We start from the raw sequence: 24,430 nt of genomic DNA on the forward strand, positions 1-24,430 counted from the left end.
CCAGAAGTGTAACAGAAATGAAAGAGAAATATTCTGAAAACAGTAGCCCAAGCAGCTCTTGATGTTAAGATTATAAATAACTCTGCATAAGCACGGCTTAGTCAGTCAATACAACACACTCCATCACTCCACATCAGCTGCACTTCTGTAAACCAACTGCTCAGCACAATTCCAAAGTCTGACACAAATGCTGTGTGCTGTAAGATCAGCTTCATCTGCCAAACTCCACACAGGTCAGCCTTCCTGACCTCTTTTTGGTGACTGACATGAAGAAATGGTGCAAAGCAATGCAGAGCTATGAGTGAACATCAGTGCTCATCAAGGAAACTAAACAGACTTCCTATGAGCAGTCAGGAAAACGAATGTAATCCATACCCATTTTCTAGAGGGAACACGAGGAACACTGGGAAATTTAATGAGAGCAGGAGCCTGCTAGGCCACCTCAGAGTAATTCAAAGCCGTTTGGGACTAAAAGATGTCACTGTCACAAGGAGCAGTGTTGCTTGCCCTTAGTGGCTTCCCTAAAGTACAATCTACACTGCCCCAGGAGGGAGATTTGGAGCGTTTGCACACACCACACTGAGCATGGCTGATGCATTTACACACCAGGGAATAATATCCTGCCATGCTTACAGGATGCCACCAAGCTGCTTGGAGAATAGCTCAGTGAGGTTTTCAGAAGTGCTAATGCACAGCTCTTATCCTGGTTTAGGCAAAACCAGTATGCACCAACACACAGCCAGGTAAAGAGGGCTGGTGAGTCCACAGATTAATAGGGCAGATTAACAGGGATGCTTCCTAGAAAACACTGATCCTTACAGGGCCAGCTTCTGGAAAATACCTTCTTCTAAGGCAAGCTGGCCAGCTACAGAATAGGAGTTCATTCACTCATTACTGAAAAACAAAACAAAAAAAAAAGCAGAGAACCCTCCATCTACAGCACTTGCACCTCACTCCCATCCTCATTTCCATCATGTCTTTGAAGCAAAGCTACCACATCACTTAAGTTTTATGCTTTATTCAGCCTAAAAGTAACACCTGGACTTTATTTCCTGCATAGTGATTTCCCAACTTAATCCCCTGCAAGAGAATCAAATGGAGCCGATTTCATTTCTGTGGTCAGGCCACAGCCCGAGGTGCCCCAGCTGCTGCAAAGCACTTTAATGTCCTGCTCAAAGACACAGCACAGGAGGATCCAGCTGACTCCAGAGTCTGCCAGTTTGCTTCAGTTTTAGCCATTTGATCACAACTCCTAAGCTGCAAGGAAACACCTCCATCCTCTAAATACTGGTCACCCCAGCCTGAGGTCCTCTTAAGGGAAGATGAGCCTCTGTAGAAGACAAAACTGGAAATATTGGAGCATTTCTCAATTTTCTGCTTGCCAACTCATTAGGCTGGGCAAAAGAGTAGTCAGTAATTTTACCTTTTATAGGTAGTAAGCCAAGATTAGTACTACAAGCTCCAAGACCACTGAGTTTACTTCCTTTTATGATAACTTAATCTCCAGCCTTACCTGTATATATTCTAAGAAAGTAATTTAAGTGTTAGGTTTGTACTATCAAAAACAAATTTTGAGAAGTCCATCTTTTTACTGTCACCCTTGAAGCTGCTGCTAACCAACCTTTGCATGGCTACACATAAAAGACTTCCTAGAGAAGGCTGTATGAAATTAGGAATTTATCAGTGGATTCAGAGTTGAAACATGGCAGTTTCCCAATCCAGCACAGGCAAAGAGGAGTTTCTCTGCACTGTGATAATTACTGAGACAACACAGAAAAGCTTCCTAATTGTCAAAGTTGTGGGAGTATAATGCTTTGGTGCAAAATTCTGGGAAGAAGATCCAAGTTAAAGTGTTATCTTAACAACAAATCAGGCATTTAAATGAATCAGGTGTAGCACAGGCAATAAACACCATTCCACTCTCACCCAAAACAAAGTCAGGAACTTGTTAGGGAGACACCAGTGTAACTCCCCTGTTAGTTTTAGTTTCAACTTGTTCACAGTCACTGCACTGTCATGTTATCAGCTCAACTAGGTGCAATTTTCAGTGACACATCAATTAGAAACTGTGATTACTCTGAGATTTCATCCAGCCCAGAAGATAAAGCTTTAGCCACAACTCTCAGAAAACCATGACTTATACAATGCTGCACTGCCTGTTAGGAAGCTGTCAACACCAGCCTTAATACTGGCCTAATTATATCTTGGGTTTGATGTGTTAATTTGTAAACACATTAGACAAGTCAATAAAGGCTTTAATTTTCAAGTATGAGACCTACGAACTGCACAACCAAGTGTGTATGATTCAGTAATAATAATAGGAGGGTGATTTTTTGTTCCTCCAGGTTTTCATTCAACCAAAAATTTGAAGTACCCCCCCATTCCACAGACAAATTTGCAAAAGAGAAGTATCAGTAACAACCACAGCGTGCTACAAAGCTGCTCAAGGAGAGCAGTAAATGTACTAAAGGTTTCTGATAGCTCTGAATCTTCAACCAAGATGCCCATAAGATGCAACAAAGATAACTCTCTCTGATGTCATTCGTTTGTTTCCACAGCTGGGCAATAAAGGCTTCACAGTGGCTTTTGGGCTGCATTTGACACCACCAGGGCCAGGCATTCACATTCACTGTCCTGATTACCCAGATCTTTTCCTGCTACTTATTTGCACGCAGTTGTTAAATCACATGAAGGCAGCTTTGGGCTGCCCTCCTTCCCTCCCCTCTCTCGGCAGCTTTCATCAGCCAATCCTTTCACCTGCCCAGCAGGTAAACGCAGCAAGGGGGAGAGAGGGGGGCAGGAGGCAGCAGAGGTTACAATGGAGCCTTTCAGCAGAGCTGAAATAACAAACTGGAGTGCCCACAATGTGCCCTCCTTCTCAAAAGGGCCTTTGTTTCTTTGGGGAAAGGTAGGAGCTTTTTTTCATTCTCCACAGATCTGTCAGACTCAAGCAAGCCTGGTGTCAGCGGCACTGACAGAAATGCTTCGTGTCAGTCATATTTACTGCAGGAAAAATGTGGCCAAACTGAACAGTTGTTCGCAGCCCACACTAAAGCTGTGCCGATGCAGCTCTGTCTTCCTCCTTTCACTTGTCTCTGCTTCTCCCCTCAGGTTGTTTTATGACAGAGCAGAGACAAATCCAACCACAGGCAATACAAACCCTGTCCCTTTGTTAATTCATCTCTTGAAGAAACAACGAAGCCTGTACGTGCTAACTCCACTTTGCAGAGACGCTAATTCAGATTTCAGGTAAGCTATCCATCACACCCATCAGCAAAGGGGCAGGAAGGCTGAAAACAGGGAAAAACATGAAGCCATAAATTAAATGCAATGTTCCCAGTTGGGTAACATTCAGCTGTAAGACAGGCTGGTTCACCTGTGTGTTACCCATCATCTAGTCTGACAATGCCAGCCTGAACACGTTTCTTCTGCAGAGCTTGGACTGAGCCAAAGGCATCCAAATACTACTTCCAAAAGCAGGATAAACTCAAAGAAGGAGACTGCCAAGTCCACATACCTTATCCTTCATTCTATCCACTGAGCTAAAAACAGATTCTTGCAACAGGTACACACAAGTATGGGAAGTTCTTACTCATACAGAGAAACAGATATGCAAAGCTAAGTGACTAGCAGAATTTAGGAAGGTGTTTTTTGAAACAAACACAAGTTCGAAGACAGTTTGAAGTGCTAGTCCAGTCATCAATCAGTACTTTAAAACCATCTGGACCACCTCTTATGCAAAACAGAAATGCAAGAGAGAGGCAGTAAAAAGATCACAGCCTATTTATACCTGACAGAGTAAACAAACAAAAATCCACCACCACCAATTAAACAGACTTTCTAAATTGAAGTCCATTCTAGGTCAGCGTGGTAAAATACATTCCACTACACTAAATCTGTGTGACATCATGCATTTATATTCAACTTCAGAGTAAAATGAGGGCAGGAATCCCCAGCACCTTTAAGGTACAGACCTTGCCTTTAGTCATGACCCGCATCACACACACTGAAGAGGTGCACATCCACCATGCAATTTCTCTGATCAGCAACTTTACAGTCCCACAAAATATTTCCCAAGCAGGTTCTTAACCAGAAGTCTTTCAAAGACCTCAAATAACAAGTGTTTAAAACCTGCTTACCAGCACTAATGTGCTTGCTCTAATAGCACATTAGACCAGGACAGTCTTGGCACACAAAGCATTATGATTCTTGGCTCCTTGAAGCCACAACCTTCAACAGCTCAGAACTAAGGTCTGACTTTCCCAGATTTTCTCAGTCTACCTAGCTGTGAGTAGATGTTTGTTGGATCAAAGGGTACAAGCTTTCAAATGACCCATTATCTCTGGAAATACTGGAATGGGAGACACAAGACTTGGGAAAAAAACCCTGACTTTTATGCAAGAAAAAAATAGAGTGTAAAAGATTCTGGTATAATGTTCATTCCCTTCTGATTCTTATTAGCAAAGAACAAGTTACTGTGGCTTAAAGGTGCAAATGCATTTTACAAGGCCTTTAATTACCAAGCTGTTAATGAGAGTGAACCATTAGGAAGTGTCCAAAGTAGTTGTCTCCCTAGAAACAAGATGCAGTATCTACCTTCAGGACTGAATCAAATGGAGTCACAAATCCTGATGTCAGCTTCTAATATATTTGGAAGTTTCCCTCTGCTGCAAAAGCCAGCTCTTTCAACCCTGTTTTGCATTATCCAAATTAGCATGTCTCTGGCAGGTGAAGCTTAGCCAAATATTCTCATAAGAGAAAGGCATATTCAAGGAAGAGACATCCCTAAAATAGCAGAAGCTTTTCCAATGTATATATAATTTTAAATGCTTGTAAGCAACTCTGACCCATCCCTGGGACATCTTTCCTGAAGCTGACATTGCATTTAGCTGGATGCAAACAACTCAAATATGGTCTGCATTTACTGATTTTTCTACTGCATCTGCACTAGGATTTCCTCGTTGTAGCAGGCAGAAAACGGACCTGAAGCACTCCTGAGTTCCTTTCTCTCCCCAGTGGCAGGGAAGTATGCACGGAATTGGTGTCGCCCAGTACCAATTACATTAAATCATTTATCTCAAATATCCACAGTTCCACTTCAAGTATCCATCTACAGCACAATTCTAATGAATCAAGGAGGTTATTTCCTAGGCTGATTTCATTTATCCATTACACTTTTCAGAAAAATTCCATTTAAACCTTGGAAACACAAAACCTACAAATGTATTTCTGCTCCCCAAAGAAGATATAAGTAGCCATTAGCCTAGCAATGATTTAATACTAGGCCTTTTCAAAGATAAAAGCACTATGCTCCTGGCCAGAGCTCAAAAGAAAAATGTCCAGAGTGTTGGATAGATAGCACAGCCACTGCTATTTCTTCTCCACAGAGGGAAGGAAAAAACCTAGAAACAGATTCAGACTAAGATAATAGTAAATTCATTATTAATGGCCATTGTGCTGCCTAGGTGCTAGCACAGCTTTTTAAATTCACATTTAAAAGCAGAGGTACACTTGTAAATCCAAAGTATAATCAGGGACAAATAACTCTGGTGTCAGCTACATCACAAGCTGTGGCTTCTGTGTATCTTTAGAAAAATGTTTATTTTCCTAACAAGGACTACCTCTAACAGCAACAGTCCCAGCACACAGCAGGACAAGTGACAGACCACTCAGAGGATAGAAAAGCTGCTGTGAAGATCTCTTCTTTCAGCAAGTGCCACGCAAAAGCATCACAATATCCTTCCTCTTAAAAGGGAAAGACAGAATTGAGAACATACCCAGGAGCTTAAAGGAAACTACTCAGGCACATCGGGGGAGAAAAGGACAGAACTGAAAAAGAGAACAAACCACCTCTCCTAAATTTAACTTTTCCACCCACACTCAAGTAGTTTATCCCTTCTTTTGCAGGATGCAGTGGCTCAGGATAGATTTGCCTTGAAGTCTGAGGAAAGCCCCGTACCTTGTTAAACTGGAAAAGGTCACGTTTGAGCCTCTCTCGCACTGGATCGTGTCCGGGTCTTAAGAACCTTCTCATCTTCCTTGCTGTAGTATCTTGGCAACAAAATTCCTAACAAAAAGGAAAAGAAAAGCCATATAAACAAAAGCAGCCTGAGCAGAAAGCAGGCAGAAGTAGGTTATTTATTTTGGTTTAGCAGGTAACAAATGAGCCAGAGCAGACTGAGACAACATCACTATCGAGTGACTAAAACCTGATACCAGTCTAGCACAGCTCTCTGGTGCAGCACTTCACAGTTCCATTTTCACATTGATAAAGCAAACTAGTACAGATAGAACAAGAGGATTTTTAAAAGGGTTTTGCACTTGGCCGTTTTGTGATCCTTTGTGTTGACCTTATCCAAAGAAAAGGCAAAACTGCATCATTTGCATAAACATTCAGATAAACCCAACCTAAAGGCCAACTCCCGGGCTCAGGCATTATTGACTAGCATCAGTTTTCACCCCAGGTAACCCTCCAGCTATTGAGCCAAAAAGAGAAAGAATCACATTTTCAGGTCTCTCCATGGGCACGGCAGAAAGGGCACTCTGCTGCCTGCAGGGCAGCTGCATTAATTATTAACTTGCTTTTGTAAAATATCAAACCAAACTCCCTGCTCGAGGTGGGGGTAGGGGAAGGGAATTTCGCACCTGCAATTCCCTGTGCAGCTGAAGCACAAAGCAGTGTCCCAGTGCCTGGTCTCTCACAGCGACAGGAGGATCCAAGCAGGACAAATCAGACCTGACTTGCGAGCCAGCAATCACACGGGGAATACCAGGCTCCAGCTTCATATTCTCTGCAGCTCAGGAGGCTGTCACATCTCCCCTCTGCGGAGGTGCTAAGTGACAAGTAAAACTCTACCAACTCAAGAGCAAAGGCTTCAATTCACATCCTGACAACTTACCCTGGTGTAAGTGCTCTTGCCTGCCCTGGCCATCTCTCACAGGCTGCAGTTTACAGACACTCCACTCAGTATTTTAGTTTAATTTGTTGGGCAGGGAGCAATTTGCCAGCTACTCTGTACATGACACACATGTGCAGCGGGGACCAGAACTTCTGAGGTGCAATGAAGGATGCATTGAATGTATAGAATGGATACTCTACATGGTCAGAAGAAGTTCATACACACCTACAGCAAGCTGGGGAGCAGGGGGCTGATGTTGCATGAGAAAGAGAGGGACCAAAGGAACAGACAAGTGAACAGAGGGCCTTGGACCCTTCAAACAGTGGAGGTGAGTGACTGAGGGGAGGAGCTTTCACACCTGTATAGACGGGAATAGCACAAGGAAACAAGGTGCTGCTTCTGTGCTCCTGCCAGCAACAATGGCCTTCGGATAATGACTTAAAACACACACTTCTGAGGAGCTTGAGTTGTTTTTCAAAGAGTTCCTAGCAAGGCCTTGCACCAGCTGTGAAGGTCCAAAAGAAGGAAATGGTGCGATAAACAGGATGCTCCACAGGCATATTTTGAGAACTCTCTTCAGAAACTCCCTGAGCTCGAACTTGTACCTCTTTGTTATACTACTGCCCTTTTACCTTTCCTGCTCACACTCCAACATGTCCAGCCACCTGTGCAGCACTGCCCGGAGCTCACCAAAGGACTGCAGCCCTGGTTCAGAGGACCAGAGGATCACATGTGGATCAATCACCTGAGTCACTTAGTCCCTAGAATCACTAGGATCTAGGTGACTGGAATATATCACCTACATGACATTTCAGTCACCTAGAATCACTGGCAGCACCAATCACCATGGAGAAAAACTGGCTCTGAGCTGCTACAGGTGTCTGTGAGCCATCAGCACATGCAGGGGTGAAGAATGTGCACAGAAACAAATGTATGAGGACCCCAGAAAAGAGAGGAAGAATAAAAGTGTAGCTTACTTGGAAAGTAAATCCTTCTTCAGTGATTTAGCACCTCAACTGAAATTTCAAAAATAGTATCAGATCATAAGTCTTCTTTTATTAGACATCTCTGAGAGAGGGACATATTTTCACAAAGCTACATTCACTTTAAGTTAGCAAAAGTTACAGAGCAGTGACAAGGTGCTGTGCAATGAAAGGAGAGTGTATCACAGCCATGTATAACACACAACTTGCCCTTAGCCAGACAAGGAAAGGAAAGTGCCAAAAAGACTCACCCTTTCCCACTGTCAATCAATATCCTGGACCTGTTAAATGAGGCAAACCCACAGAGAAACTACTAATTACCCTCCCCACTTTAGAACAAGAGACCTCAGCTGTGCCAGCAGAGACAAACTCAGTGTTAGGAGCAAAGAAGATGGGGCTTGATTTGAGAGAGACACAACTTTACATTTAATACCTTGCTAGAATGTTTTATTCTGAAATATTAATTGCATCCAGAAGCGTGCTGTTTGAGCCTGCTTATGCAAGAGCTCCAACACTCACACTCCAGCCCACAACAACTTGTTCAACAGGCTAAGAAGTGTAGTAGTTCTGAACTCACTTGAAGAACCATCACCCTGAAGGGCTGAGAGAAGGCAGCCTCTTATAGTCTGGTATCATATAGTCACCTCTCATAGACTGGTATCAGAATTTCCTTCTAACCAAAGAACCTTTGAGTGTCACAGTATGGGAAAGGATGAGAGGACGAGCAGTTTTGAGCAAAGGCAAGGAAGTAACAGCATCCACTGCAGCACAGGTTGTCCAAGCAGAGTTATTATCACAAGTTTACAAGGCTCTTATCAAAGAGAAGAATTTTGGTTTTAGTACAATAGGCAAGTATCTCTTCCAATTCTAGAAATAGATTCCACAATCTGTATAATCTTATCTTCCAGATGCACATTTACATTTTAGCAGGCCAGTTTCTCTCCCACACACCTTTGGAGTCTTAAGTAAAACTCCAGCCCCATGTGCTCTGCAGTTGTCTGCCAGTCAGCATTTACAACCATCTGGTAACAGTTGTGGCTACCAGTAGCCAGAGAGGAATTCTCCAGTAGCCTCTGAAGCTATGCCAGGTCTGCATGTATCTAATGTTCTTATTTTCCAGGGAAACAATTCTTTAGGCTTTCAAAGACGAGTCTTTTACCAGAAACTATGTGCAACATTCTCTTCTTTTAAGATGTATTGAGAGCAGCTGTTTAGAGGCAACAATAGCCCAAGGCTGAGCCAAACCAAGTTTTGCTGGTACTCAGGACATGGACACCTGACAGCAGAGCTCAGAGTGCCCTGAACATCAAACTCCTGCTGCTTCCTTACCCTGAATGCTCAGCTAAACACAGCAACGTCCCCTTTTTCACCTCATTGGATTAGATCCAGACACAAAGCAAAATCTCCTCCCTATTCATATAGAAAGGCAGTGAAAGCATGAGTCGCAAGACGATCCTGTTTCCAATCACAGACTAAGGAGCAGTTAAACATCAAAACCAGATTTCATTCTGTCTTCCTTGCTCAGCTCCATTTATTTCAGATGCCAAGATGTGGTATGTGAACCCATATTCAACTGAAGGACAAATGCTCCTTCCCAGGAGCAGCATTAATTGTTCCTCACAGCTGAGTGTTACCAATCCCAGAGCTCCACGTTTTCCTTTGGCTTCCCTGCTTCTGCACACAGTAATGTATCTCGGTGCCAGTGTACAGCTTGCTAAGACACTCTCCCATCATTTATCGCCATCAACTTGGCATAGCCTGGCAGGGAATTACCCTGTGCAGAAATTCGTTGCAATTTTTCCTTATGTCCTCCCATGAGAGTGGAGTTTCCAGCCAAAATGTTGTAAGTCCCAAAAACACAAGTTAATCCAGTCTTACAAGAAGAGGAAGCCCAGGTCAGAAGGTTTTACTACATAGACAGCATTAGGTGTGGATGCAGTCTCAAGTTAACCCCACGACAAAAACATACCCATAATGGGTTTATTTTGCTCACGTAGCCGAGTTGCAAGGTACCATCTGTGTGCTTCCTTGGCAACTTTTACTCAACTTGAACAGGTTTTCAGTGGGATGCAGTCCAAGAGCTTTCTGTTCAAAATGCCAGCAAGTAGCTCAAGAACTCTTAAATCCTGCCTTGATTTAGGTCTCCTTCTCATTCCTTCCTCAGCACTCCTTCCTGCTTACAGGTCCTTGAAGGGAGAGCTTATACCTATGCATCTGATAACACTTTATGAACCCTGCTAAAATAAAAGAGGCCTTATCAACCAGCTTTGTTTGAACTCCAGGCAGCTGGTGCTGCTATAACAAACCGTCAGCACCATGGCCTTGTCTGAACCAGGTTCTCTCCTGCACCCAGGAGTTTGCCTTGTTGCTGTTACCAACACAGTCAGCAGCAACGGAACAGAGGCTGGGTCATCTGCACAGCAAAAAGCTCTTCCTTAGCACCAGTGATCTCACACCAACAGAACTGAGCAAAGTATCACTTAAATAGCAGACTTACCACATTTATCAATTACAGGTGCCATGAGTCACTGGGAAAGGACAAGTTTAAGAACAATTTTAGCCTGAAATCAATGAAACGAGCCTGAGCTATTCTTTAACTGCTCCTCTCTACCACCCTGCTTGGCTGTGACAGACTGTCAAGGCAGATACTCACGGAGAAAGCCCAAGCCAAGCAGAACAGCTAAAGCAAGGGAAGGAACAGTTGCAGTACACAGAGACAAGTGTAAGACACCCCCTTCTTTTCCCAGGAGAAGGAAGATGTTCTAACATTAATCTCAGTTTAATGAGACCATGCAGAGATCTCCCTTATACAACTGCTGAGCCACTGCTATCCCCCAGCCCTTGCAGCTTCATAAACAGGAGAGTGTTCAGGTGCACCTTGCATACAGTAGTCAGAGAGGAAAACCAAGAGATCCTCTAGAAAGAAGTTATTTTAGTGAACCTGGAGAGACAGACAGTGAAATGAACAACTGAACATACTGTGGCAACACCACGTGCAGGTGGCTGCCCTCCCAAAACACAAACAATATTAAATAAAAGATCAGATATTGATTGTCCAAGAACTCTGAAAATAACTGAGAACCAATCACACAACTCAGGCAAGTTCACGTACTTCCACAGCCTTGTGCTTGGAGTTACCAGGATCCGCCCACCTGCAATGAATTTGGGAATTGTGCAAACCTTGTGTGTCATTATGACTCCTATTGTGTTCTCCTTGTCATGGGGGCATGACAACACAAAGTTTCAAAATGCTACAGCAGAACAAAGTCTTTGCACTGAACAACATTTTTGCCCATGATGCAAAACCCTTTGTAGGCTTTGCTAAGAAGCATGAATTGAACAGAAGAGTGGCTTGTAACTTTGGAGCAGCATTTTACACACAGTGGGTCAATGGAGCAAACCACAAAAGCTTTTGCTTCATAAAGCAACACAAAGAGATCCAGCTATGAGAAACTTTTATATGAGAACTGGAGTTTCCATACAATTTCTGCATAGAAACCAAACCAGTTCCTCCTTTGGTATTTTAAAGAAAGATGATGGTCCTAGCAGTATCACATACTTTTATTGCCATGTATTAACTGCAAGACATATGTTTAAAACCTCCCTTGCTCTTTGACATTTCTCAAGCCTCTGTGTCAGCCAAGCAGAGACACACCTCTTCTATAAGCAATTCCCAGAAATAATTATGTTACCATACCAGAAGGCCACTAGTAGATAAAGGGCTCTCAACTGGCTTAACTCCTCCAATACTTTTCTTTGGTCAGCTGTTATAGCACCTGCAATTTGTTGAAAACCAAATAAAAGACATTCCTCAGCACCATGCTATGAAGATGTTTGAGAACTCTTCTCGCTTTCCAATACCATGAACTATATGGAGCTCCTCAACAGGCTACAGGCAGCACTGAGCAGGATTAGGGACTGCTCACTACTGGCACAGATCATCCTCATCTCCTCCATGGGCCAGTCTATCCCTACAAGGAACGTGCCAGGATGCACGGCGGAGCCTTGGGATGTACCAGCACTTTGCATTCCACTTGCCAGAAGCAGCAGCTTCCCGAATCAAAGGTAAGATCACCAGGCAGCTGCTCTGGGCACTCAGCTTCAGCTGGGACTTGGTAAAGCCAGATATTCCAGTTGACTGAAGTGCTCTCAGATGACTACAAAGAGCAGCATTCCCCATCGAGTAAGACATGACAACGGACAACTTTTACTTCCACCATCTCAGTGCAGCTATCCCCCTGTCCTGCCACCATCCCCACACCAGCACAAGGCTTTGTGCCGTTGGCTGCAGAAATACAGACCCAGGAGTCTGATTCAACTGCTCTACACCATCAACAACACTAAACACAAACACGCAAAGCTTTCTCCAACGTCATGGTTAAGCCTCAGCTCCAGGAGCGGAGATACCAGCAACAGCCTGTTCCCATGGCACAACGAAGGGCAACCTGAGACAAAGGCTGAACAACTTGTCTCATCGTTTTATTACACCTGTTTCCTGCCTGCTGGAAGTAGCGTGCTTCTTCATTCAGCGAGTTCTCACAACTTTTGGAGGGGAAAAAAAATAGTGACAAGATGCATTTAAGACGGGCAAAGGAAAAAAAAAAAAAAAAGACAGAAAATGCTAACAGAATATCCCGAGGGAGTCAGTCACTGCAGTTCTTGTTCTTGTCTTCTCCAAGACTCGCTGCTTGGAATCAGCGGCAGCACTGGAGACCTGCGGGGCCGGGCTGCGGGCAGGGGCATCTCCCACCGCAGGACGGGACGGGAGCGGTTCCCGCAGCCCCCGCGCCCCGGGAGCGGCCCCGGCCCGGACCCGCTCGAGGGCCGGGCAGGAAGTCCCGGAGCGGCTGCCGCCACCTCCCCGGGGAATCCCGGGATGCGGAGCTGCCGCGCGGTAAGCAGGGGGGCTGCGCGCTCCGGCCGGGACAGACACAGCGCAGCGAGCCCGGGAAAGGACACAACAGCAAACAAAACCCCATCAGCCCTCAGCGCCGCGGCTGCAAGTTCCACGGGGAGCCACTGCCGCGTCCCCAGGTGCGCCGGGGCTTCAGGTGTGGGTAGCCCCGACACGGCCGGCCCGGGCAGCGCGGAGGGCCCGGGCACCCGCGAAGTAAACCCCCGCGGGGGCGGAGGCACCGGCGAGCACCTGCCGGCCCCGCCGCGCAGCCCAGCACGGGCGGGCATGGCGGGGACCGCCCCGGCGAGCTCTGCCGGGGCCGCGCCGTCGGACCCCTCGCCGAGACCCCTCCCCGGAGCCCCTCCCGCCTCCCCGCGCGGCCGCAGCGAGCGGCGCTCACCTGTGGGGGCTGGGGCCGGGCCGCCCCGGCCGCGCTCCGCTCCGCGCCCGCTCCCCCTCAGCTGCGCGGCGGCGGCGGCGGCCTCGCTCCGCGGACACCTCCGGGCGGGGCGCGGCGGGGCGGGGCCGGGGCAGGACCGCCCCCGGGGCGGGGCCCGCTATGCAAACACACGCGTGGGCGGGGCGTCGCATGCAGATAAAGCCGCGCCGCGGCCCCGCCTCTCTTTTTAATTCGGCGCGCTCATGAATAATTCAGCAGCGCGCTCGCTGCAGCCAGTCAGGGAAGGGCTCCGCGCCGCTCGCGGAGCGCGGGCACCCGGCACCGGGAAAGGCGAAGGGGCGGCGGGGAAAGGCGGCCGGGAAAGCCGCCTCCGGGGCTGGGCTTCGGGGCCCTTCCTCCCGGCTGCAGCTCCACGGCGGAACTCCCAACTTTCACGGCTTTGCCTGTGAATATAGACAGACTACACCTTCTCTGGAGAGACGGACACAAGTGTGGCTGCACAGCCCGGCAGCAGCCAGCCCGTGTCCTGCTGCAGGGTACAGCAGCTGGACAAGGAAGCTGTACTTATGCAGGGGGCAATGGCAGGCAAAGGTTTGCCCACTCTGCATCCATGCAAAAGCTTGAAATTATCTCTGACAAGGGTCCAGTAACAGTATTTCACCCACGTTTTCAAAAATGATGTTTTTCAGTTAAACACTCAGTTCTCTCATCTTCTTGCAATGCTCAGCCAATCTACATCACAGGCCAAAATGGAGTATCAGTCTGGATCATGCTCCTATTCTGGGGAGGGTAAAGGCACCATCAGATGTTACGGTGCTTAGCAAGGCAGCCACAGTTTCTCAATCCTCCCTGCAGTGGTTATTACATTGTAATTGTCTTGTGCTGAATCAGGGAGTCTCTGCCCCAGCGAAACTCACTGGGTGGCTCTCGCAGAGTTCATCGATACAATTCCACCTTGGCGTAAGGAGACGAGACTGATTGAAATCAACAGGAGTGAGTTTGACCTAATTCCAGGACAAACATGAGCCCTGTGGGTCAGGCTGGAGCTCTCCCGGCTGAGCTTGTTCTTAGAAACTCTCTTCCCACTGCCTTTAATCTGTTGAACAGTCTGGGAGAATGCTGAGGGCAGATGGGGCTGCCAACCCTGGCTTTAAGGAGAACTATCAGAGCCAAAGCACTGCTGGAAGGAGGAAGAGGAAGGCGAGGGAGCGTGGGAGGAGTTGCCAGACCCTCACCTCGGCAGAGCCCTGGCGACTTCCAGCATCTGATAACCGGGGTGTGTGTGTGAAGCAGAAGCAGGTGCTGGTGGCAGAGCCACGGCACCCTGGGCTACGATACCTCTGACCATGCAGGAGGAAGATGAATGAGGAAGAAGTGTCGTGTGCCGACAGGAACTGCACACGGATGTCGGGACACCTCCAGGCTCTGAGTCACGCTGCCCTCCCCGGGAACAGGGCAGCGGCTGCATCCACGCATAGAAGGCGTGGGAGCAGGGTTACCACGGTTACACAACCACAGGGCTGTATGACCTTGAGCAGGCATTCACCAGCTGCTGCTGCTAGGGTCCCAGTAGCGTCCACAGTCTCCCTCTGCATAACTTAACATTTCTAGGGGAATTAAGAACCACACCAAGGAGCTTGCATTGTTGGAAAAGGGTTTTTTTTATTGCTTAGCCTTCTCCATATCTCCAAAAGGAATTAAAAAAATACCAAATAAAACACATCTAAACCAGTTGCTATTACAGTTCTGAAAACTTTGATACCAAACACAGCCATGCTTAGCTCACTTCCACCCACTGAACAGACCAGACCTTCTGGCACCTGGCACTTTTGGCATAGAGGCTAAAGAAAATTTAGTACCTGGATATCCTGGTGGAGAGCAATGGTATCCTCAGTTCAGAGCACAACAGCCTCAGGATTGGAAGGTTCATTAGGAATTTGTAGCTTGTTTCTTTACTCAGGGATCTCTCACTTGCAAGAGAAATAACAAGGATCCACAGCCAGGAAAGAGGATGTTGGGCTGAAAAAGAGGTGCTGCAGTTCAGCCCTGGTGAGACTATCAGATGCAGCATGCTGATAGTGGTGGTCAAGTTTTAGCATGGCTTAACACTGTGTGGCCAAAATGCATCTCAGCACAGCTGCTGCAGGAGGCCTTCTGCAATGCTCTGGGGCTTTCTGACCTCTGGCTGATGAAATTGTGTTCAAGGCACAGTTTCCTGCTTTCAAGTGTCTGGAAACTTTCCTCCAGGTGACTGAGTTTATGGCCATGCCTTTTACAGACCAGAATCTGATCTGATGGTTGTTGGCACAGCTGAATGACAGAGGCTCAGGACACCAGCACTGATCAGCTTATTCTGTCCCTGACTGACCTCAGCGACACTCCAACCATTCCATTGGTGTAGCACAGTGGTTCTTTACATGTGACAAAACAATCACCAGCAAAGTGTTTTCTACTAGACCACAGTCAGCAAAAGATGACACAGGAAAGGCAGGTTGGTGGTCCATGAGGTGAGAAAGCTGGAGAGCCAGTGGCTTCAAGAACAAAGCAGTGTGTACTCCAGCCCAGAAACGCCCAGCTAAGCTGAACACACTTGTTTGCTGTATTCTGCCAGAGCCATCTGGGTGGGTGAAGTCTGTAACAGCCAATAAAGTGGCCAACTTCCCAAGGTTCCAGTTATCACAGGCTCTGTTTTGTGTAATATTTCATTAATCAGGAAAACAAGTCTGAGTAAAGCTCTTCCCTTCATCCCATACCATTTCTGCAAGTGACAGCAACTTCAGTGATTAACATCAATGGGCAGCTTGAACTCCTTCAGTGAATAGAAGGTGATTTCTCCATGATCCACCAGAGCAAACACCAGAGGGACGTCCCCACTCAGATACGTCACCTGCTTCAAAGCCCGCAGGGATGGGATCTGCTCATCAAAGCTACAAAGAGAAAAAAAATCTTGTTTGTTCTCCAAGCAGGAGGAACACAGAGGCAAAGCTGTCCTGGCCAGCCATCACAACAGCTCCCTTTGGCCTGACGAGCTGGTAGTGATCCTCCCCACCCATTTCAGTACAAGCAGGAGGCTGCCAGCCCTGAGAGTGAGTACCCAGCATGCTGGGAACTGGGAGCTGTTGAATCCTTTGCCAAAAACAAGGATAACTGCACACTGCTCCATGCTGTGCCCATTAGATGCAGCTCACAGGGATATTGGCAAATGGCCAATCCACTGCAATCTTAATACCTTTGTGCTGGGAAGATCTTTAGGTTGCTGGGATCAACATCTGACCTGCTTTTCCCTCCTTTTGATTCTGCAGAGTCTGTTTGTTCATCAATGAAAATATTAATGCAACAAGGATCATCCTACTGGCTCATGACATACCTTGATAAAACTGCATTACCACCTTCCTTGCTCTGTCTACTACAGCTGCAGAGAGCAGAGGGACAGTTTTAGTAAAGCAAAATGAGAAAAGGCAGAAACTGAACTTTGTACCTAGCTATGAAGTTTAAGTATCAGGTTCTGGATCCTGTAAGAAAGGGGACACCTACCCTCTGTTCCTAGTGATCTTAAAGTTACACTTGACAAGGATCAAAATACTGAACCCATGGCTCAGAGCCTGTAGCAAGCTCTGGGGACATTCATCTCTGCAGAAATCACAGTGATCGGCACTGACTTGAGGATTCAGCTCCCTCAGCACTGGGTTCTACCTGAATTTCACAGGCATTGCATAAAAGCTGTGGCTTCTTTCTCCTGACTCCCATAATATTCAGACATGAGCAGCAACCAGATGACCAAATAGTGTGGGTTGAATGCAAGGGCGGGGGAGAAGGAGAGGAATTGTCAGCCACAGCCTCCAACAAAGGAGGAGGAACTGAAAGGGGGAAAAAAAAAAAAAAAATCCTGGGCAGGACCACCCTCAAGGGAGACACTCCGATGATCTGTAAAGCTCACAAAATGCTGGGTCATTTACAGATCATTAGGACTTCGTTTCCACAACAACAACTGCAATGGGTACCTCCGAACACACATCCTGACATGGGGCTTCCCAGGGTTTGTCTTCTTAAACTTGGACACGGCATCTGCTTGATACACGTTGAAGTCTATCTTCATGGCCTCTGGGTCCTCCTGCAGCCTGCAGGGGAACACACCCACACAGTATAGGATCGAAACACTGCAGGGTATGGATACAGCAGAGAAAAGAGGGAGCAAAAACTCCTGAGGCCTGACTAATTTGGGTCCCTTGATAGGTTTCACTCCTCAAAGGACTGACCTTGCAACTGTTTTATTTACTTTCCAGAGCTTTCCCGTAGTCAGACCAGAGCAAGATCCTGGCTCACATCTACCCCACAGCCTTGCAAGAAGCAGCACTAACAAAGACAGGAGAAAAGCACTGCAGGGACTGCACACAAGCACCACAGACTCTGAGGCAGGAGCAGAACCAAAAGTCCCAAAGCCAAGGTTTTATAACCACTGTAGCAGGGATGGCAGCACATTCCAGGGACGAGGCATAGGTGAAACCCAATCAAACCTCTGGAGGAGATACCTGGCTGGGGTGCAGAGAGGGAAGGGCAGGGTAAGAGAGCAACTCTGCTGTTTTAACTGGCCTGGAAAGCCCTGGCTCTGTTGCTGCAGGAGGCGGTACTGCATGGAAATGTACCCCCTCACTAGAAATGCAAGGGGGTCATGGGGCAGAGCACTGTATCCTCTCGGCACCCTGGATGTGAGGCAGCTCCCAAACTGCTGCTGGGAGCACCTCACAGACCTCACAAGCAGGGACAGTCACAAGACACTCCCGCTCCCCAACAGCTCCAAGCTGACTGGCTGGATACTAACCGGGAGGCTCCATCCAGGATGTGGGAGGGCTGCAGCACACTGATCTGCTGGAGGAGCGCAGCTGGAGGGAGAAGGAACGGGAAAGGATCAGACCACCAATTTCCCTCCCAGGGCACTCCAAGCACTCTACACCACCCACAAGCCTTCCTCCTCCGACAATGGTTGGCAGCTCCACAGTCACCACTGGCTACTTCAAAGACCTCAACTTCCTTGTCTCCTCCCAGCACACAGCCCAGACGTTCTGCAGTTGCTTTGCATCTTGCTGGCCCTGACTCCACATGTCTAACAGCCCAGCAGGAAGGACTGAAATACAGCAGGACATGGGGAATGGATTAGAAGACCTCCCAAGGCCCTGTTTATCCTGGCACTTGAGTGGGCTATAGAAAGATTCTCCTGCTCAAAGTACTGTCCCCAAAACTGATGTTCAGTTTCTCCATGTGATCCCGTTTGCTGCTGCATACCAGGCACTCTTTCACAGGGCTGGGAGGGAGAGAACGGTCCCAGCTCCCAGAGCCACTACCTGGCGAGGTCACTTCTTCTGGCCGCAGCAGTGGTGTGACAGCTTGGTCCCACAGGTGTGACGGTCGTTTCCAAACCCTCTGCTGTCTCCTCTGCTCCAAGAGGGCTTTGTACTCCTGCCAGTTGGAGCAGCGTCTCACCTCCTGGTCGGCGTTGACACTGCTCTTGTACCTGCTCTCCCTCTCCCATTGCTTCCTCTCCTTCCGTGACAGCTTCTCCTGCTTCTGGTTGATCCGTGTGCACCAGGAAGCTGCATCCACCTCCCTGCCCGGCACGTTCTCTGGCAGAAGCCTGTTGTCAGGGGAGGGCAGATGTGTGCATGGCTGGTCTGGGGCCACGTTGGGAAAGGTGATGGTGGTAAAATCCCAGCGGGGTGCATGGGTACCAGTGCTGCTCTCCTTGTGGTCTCCAACCTGCCTGCTGGAGAAGCTCAGAGAGTGCTTTTGTCCTGTGTCAAGGGGAACTGGCATTGACTCTCCCTCTGCACTGCCAGCATCTGATTCCTTTGGCTGCACTGACAAAGCCTTTTCATCCATGGGAATGGAGTCTCCACAGTCATCTCCATCTTTGCTGGAGGTCCCTTCAGCTTCTGGAAGGTCCTCAGATACTTTACATTTCTTCTCATGCGACCTAAAGACAAAGGAACAGTAAAAAATTCAGGGAGAGCATGTGGTAGAACTTCATTTAAATCCTGCCTGCTCCCTGCTAACAGGAAGAATGCAGTCTGCCAAGCCTGAAGGAAGGACAGCAAAGGTGGCAGGAACCTCCAGACAGGTCTGCAAATCCTTGACAACAACCTCCTGGTTTGTGAGACAAATGAGAAAAGAAAAAAAGCAGGCCAAAACTAAGCAGTGAATGCCAAATGCAGAATAAACTTCTGAGAAGTCCTGCACAAGGTTTGACTTCAATGCCCAAGAGAATCCCAGCCTTGATTTGTATAGACAATGTTCCCAACCTGCCATGCCAGGTCCACACCCCAGACACTGACCCAAACACCTCCATGCAAACATGATGGACTTCAGCCAAAGCAGTGCAGGCCAGGCAGAAACCTGGCTGCCAGCACCTCTTACTGGTGTGAGATTCAGACCCTGATTCCAGAGAAGACAGGGCAGTTCTTAGACCAGCAGTTTAATCTCACAGTTCCTACAGTTCCACAATTCCTCGGGCACTGATTTACTGTTAACAGGGACTCCCCAGCCTCATCCTCCCGTTTCTGAAAGGCTGACGCCACCTCCTGGGAACTGTCAGAATTATGAGCAAAATTACTTATTGTCAGTTTGTGGTGATGTTTTGGACGCGTGCAAGCCCCAGGATGCAACTCTGCTCTCTGCTGTTGAGTCTTGGCATATAAGTTGGACTGAAGAGGTGGGTAAGTGAGAGATGTGCACTGTGGTAGCTGTGCTCCTGCTAAAAAAGGGTAGGAGAAGGCACCTGACGTGTTTCTTCTGCACTGACCTCTCTACCCTTCTCTTGTGGCATCTCAGCACCACAGCTGGGGGATTGAGGGCAATTTGCCCCTCTTAACCCTGGCATGAAGCACACACACGACAAAAGGGAACACTGCAAAGCGTTCAGGAAAAGCGCTGCACTGCTCGGGGACAGCCAAGAGCAACTGTGCCAGACAAGGTCACCCCCAGCAGGAGGGCCTGGGGACACTGCAGCAAAGCAGCTGCTCCTGAGCCAGCGTGGCCTGAAGAGGGTGGGAGACTTTGGGCCACATCCTTACCGGGGGCTGGAACTCCTCCTCCTCTTGCAATGGTGTTTCCCAGAGCTCTTGCAGTGACTTTCCAGGTTCAGCTGCCTCTCGTAGGCAGACGGGACAGTGCTGGAAGGAGAGACCAACACAGAGGCTGAGAGCAGGGCGAGGTAGTGGAACTGCCTTCTGCTCAGCCCCCAGGATACAGCAACCAAAGGTACAGAAAATGCCCAGGTGGGACCAGTATGGCCCTCAGTTCATGCCCCATTTCATGTTCCCAATCACCTCCTTAGGAGGGAGGAACAAGGAAGGGTAGAGTGCCACTTTTAGCCTTTAATCCTCCCAAGAGGTAGAATGCAGGGCCAAAGTCCTCTTGTCTGCCACTCCCTGGGGCCAGGCAGTGGGTACAGAGAGTCTCAGGGTCTTCAGGAAGGATAAAGCAGCACAGGAAGGAAAAGTTGGTTACCTGGGGTTGAATCTCAGTACAATATAACCCAGTTGCTTCAAGTGGCTGAACACCTTAGAGGAAAGGAAAGCAATAAGGTTAAATGACAGCCCTAAACACAAACTATTTACTTCAGTTCCATTATGACTGAGTGAACACAGTGGGGCAGTGGCAGAAGAGAAAATGCCAGGGTTAGGACCCAAAGCAAAGGTGGGGAAACAGGAATTGAACATCTGGAAGATGGGAACAACTGAGGATGACTTCCCTCCCAGATCATCCTACCCTGCTTCCAGCCACTGGAAGAGCTTGTGTGGCAGAGGCTGGGCTTTCTGCCTTCATCCTCCTGCAACAGCTGGAGGTCCCAACACACCTGGTAATGTGACAGGCTCATTGCCTCCTGGCACAGCAGGGTCTCGTAGGCTTCCTGGACTGACAGGGGCAGATCCCTGTAAAAGAGCTGGACAGAGCCCTGCAGGGCAGAAGATTGGTGTGAGAGTCACAGGAACAAATCTATGCAAGCTCACACCAGTCCTTTCCTACTGGTCCTGACAGCTGGTCCCAGCACCCTCCTTGAAATGATATTCATCTCTCCCCATGTGCCACCTGGATTACTTTCAGTCCCTCTCCCATACCCAGTTCCCCCATACCCTGGTTTTATCAGCCAGGTAAGAAGTTCCCACCCACAGCTCTCAATTCCTGCTCCAGCTCCTGCATCTGTTTGGAGGATGCAGCTGGGAGCAAAATGCTCAACTGATAAAACAATCACTGCTTTGAGAGATAATTTAACTTTGATGATCTGAGTGATTCAGAACACAGCACAACAACAAAAGTACTTACAACTAGCATAACTGAGAACTGGAGCAGAAGAATCAACAGCAGCTTCAGGAGGCATCAATTGGTGCCTCCTCAGAAGCATTTACTTTCTTTACAGATCCAGAGATCCCATAGGTAACTTCTCCAGGGAATAACAAATTACCTCCAGGAGACTGTTTTAAGCTACACCTCTTTTTCCTCCTTTTTGTTTTTTTTTAGATGGTGTTTACTCATAAAGAAAACAAAACCCTAGGAACCACACCTTTCCCATGAGATAGGCTGAAGGCACCTCACTGGGCTTTTCTGCTTTTGGGGGGATTTTGTACTCAGCATCTGACTAAACTACTTTATTGCCATCAATTTGTTTACAAACTATTTGTCAGAATGCCAGGGGTAAAAAAGCCCCACCTTTGCTGTCAGGATTTAAAGGATGGCATCAGACACTCACAATCTGTTTGTTTTGCTAAGGGATAAAAGTTCCCTTTACATCAATGCACCAACTGTACTGATAACAGGCTTTGGTGGAAAAACAAAAAAAGACCCTCTCTACCGCAAAGAAATCCAGCTGAGCCCTAAGCAGCATTTCTGCAAGCAGAGAAGCACTGAACACAACATGGTCTCACTACTCTGTCTACCACACTTAAATTTCGTTCTGCCATATGTACTGGGAAGAAATCCCAAGCAGCAACCCCAAAGATCTCTGCTTAAGATGAATGAACCAGCCACAGATCCAACTAAGACACGCTGTCAGTGACACAGAGGCTGCTTGAGAGTACAAGGTAAGAACCCACACCTGGTGACAAACAGCTCCATCAGCAATACACTAAAAGAGACAATCCCTTGAGAACCAGGTGTTTATCAGTTGCTACAGCTCCTCCAATCATTCAGTGAGGACCCAGTGCCTCGGCCCTACTTACACACTCCAGCAGGTACAGAGCTTCCTCGGGCAGCAGACACTGTTTGCCTCGTTCCGAGAACCCCATGGTGTGCCAGAACTTCCCCTGGAACAGGAGCACAAATCCCTGATGGGCTCTGGCTGTTCCCTGCTGACAGCCAGGCTCCCTCCCATTGCAAGAAGTAAATTAAAGAATCTGTGAGGCAGCAGGAGATGATGGCACTGAGCACACTCTGTAGCACTCACCGCAGGGGACTTCAGCTCCACGATGCCCTGTTCTGGCTTCCACTCAGCTTTCACCAGATTCCCCCTGAGAAGGTTAAAGATTAGTTTTTTACCACTTGTGATTTCTACAATCAACTCCTAGTGTAGCAACACAGCAAGCTCAGGAAGGTGTCAAAAGGCAGGAAATTTCCAGGTGGCATTTTTACAAGGCATTAGAAGGACGTCATCCCCTGGATCTAGCAGCACCAGTGTGTCATCACCAACCAGTTAAAAGTGTCTTTGGTCAGCACCACAGAGGCATGTCCCTAGGCTACAGCAGCCTGCTGGAGATGCATGGCCTGAGCCAGGCTATGTGGATATTGAGGAACTAACACAGGTCATCCAGAGAAGCTGTGGCTGCCATATTCCTGGAAGTGTTCATGGCCAGGCTGGATGGGGGTCTGAGCAATCTGGTCTAGTGGAAGGTGTCCTTACCCACAGCAGGGATTTCAATGGGGTGATGATCTCTAAGGTCCCTTCTGACCCAAACCATTCTGTGATTCTGTATCATACTCAGCTGCTGCCAAGACATCCTCAAATCACCGTACCCCGCCCACAGGGACTCACAGGGAAAAATTAATAGCTGCAGGCCAAGCAGAGAAAGTATGTGTTGAGAGGCAGGTGTGAGTGTCTCGCAAGTGATAAGCTCCAAAGTCTGGCAGCATTGTTGAAACCACAAAAACTGATAAACCAGGGACACTGGCCCCTGGTCAAATCTGCACAAGGCCACACAGGAGCATCAACAAGACACTCTGTAACATGGATTATGCCCAAGAAGGCAGTGGCTGCAAAGGCTACAGGATTATACACACCCCTGTGAAAACCAAGAGCCCTGTGAGGGACTTTCTGAACCCACAGGTGTGCCAGCATGTCCCTGTGCTCCTGCAGGGACAGCCAGGCTGTGTCGCACTGCTGCTGCTCCAACCCGGGCACTGACCGCATGTGAACTGCGGGGGTCTTACTGTGCTGACCAACACCTCCTGCTACCAACAGCTCGATCCTGCCGTAACCCCCGAGCTGTGCTCTGCCCGCCGGCATCCCCCCTTCCAGGGAAAAGCCATTCCCAGCGCCGCTCCCGGGACAGACTTACGGCCGCTCCGGGCGCTCCTCGGACAGCAGCCGCCACTGCTCCTCGCAGCAGCGCCGCAGCCTCTCGGCCTGCCGGGCCGAGCCGTCGGGACGAAATCCTTCTGCCGCGGGGCCTCCGCGGGGCCTGCCGACCCTCCGGCTGCTCCGCCGTGCTGCGGGGCGACAGCGGGGCGCTGAGGGACGGGAGAGCGGCCGACAGCCCCAGTACCGGGGCTCCGGGCCGCGGGCAGAGCCGGGGCACCCCGGACTGCAGTGCCCGGTCCTCCCGTACTCCGGTGGCCACACCGGCTCCCCGTACCGGTGCTTCCCCTCGTACCGCGGGTCGCCCCGGTATCTCCCCGGCCCCCTCATCGGAGGTTCCCCACGGTGCCTCCTTTTCCCCGGTACCACGGTTCCCCCCAGTGCCTCCCCGGTCCCCCATGGCGCAGGCTCCCTCGGTGCTTCCGCTTGCCCGCGGTACCTCCTCAGCCCCCTCACCGCGGGTCCCCCCGGTGCCTCCCCGGTCTCCCCCTGCCCGCCCCACCTGAGGCGGCGGGACCCGCCGGGCTCCATGGGCACGTGCCGGACGAGCGGCCTTCCGCCGCCGGGCAAGAGCGCCGCCAAGAGGGGCGGGCGCCTCCAACGCGCCCCCTGGCGGCTCGGAGGACTAGGAGCGGCGGGGACCGGGCACCGGGAAGGGAACCCGGGACGGGACCGGGAAGGGAACCAGGG

General features: G+C 48.8%; 2 protein-coding genes across 7 annotated transcripts in view; both read right to left on the minus strand.

Annotated features, from left to right (window-relative positions):
• Positions 1-13,215, minus strand: part of LLGL2 (LLGL scribble cell polarity complex component 2) — a 33,124-nt gene extending 19,909 nt beyond the window's left edge. For all 6 annotated transcript variants that reach the window (XM_039562383.1, XM_039562385.1, XM_039562384.1 and 3 more), the window contains exons 1-2: positions 13,180-13,215; positions 5,960-6,067 (exon numbers count right to left, since the gene is read on the minus strand). In XM_039562383.1, the coding sequence (XP_039418317.1) occupies positions 5,960-6,034 (75 nt within the window). In that variant the 5' untranslated portion in view covers positions 6,035-6,067; positions 13,180-13,215. The remainder of the gene's footprint in view (positions 1-5,959; positions 6,068-13,179) is intronic.
• Positions 13,216-14,821: 1,606 nt separating this feature from the next.
• On the minus strand, positions 14,822-24,158 carry TSEN54 (tRNA splicing endonuclease subunit 54). The gene is given in 12 exon segments (XM_010407504.4): positions 14,822-16,106; positions 16,547-16,591; positions 17,181-17,297; positions 17,999-18,059; positions 18,519-19,147; positions 20,244-20,342; positions 20,680-20,732; positions 21,029-21,127; positions 22,389-22,472; positions 22,613-22,676; positions 23,721-23,816; positions 23,818-24,158. Coding segments are annotated over 12 exon segments (1,821 nt in total). The 5' UTR covers positions 24,141-24,158; the 3' UTR covers positions 14,822-15,955.
• Between the last annotated feature and the right edge of the window lie 272 nt (positions 24,159-24,430).

The sequence above is a fragment of the Corvus cornix genome, chromosome 18, assembly GCF_000738735.6.
Source record: "Corvus cornix cornix isolate S_Up_H32 chromosome 18, ASM73873v5, whole genome shotgun sequence".
In the NCBI taxonomy this organism is placed as follows: domain Eukaryota; kingdom Metazoa; phylum Chordata; class Aves; order Passeriformes; family Corvidae; genus Corvus; species Corvus cornix.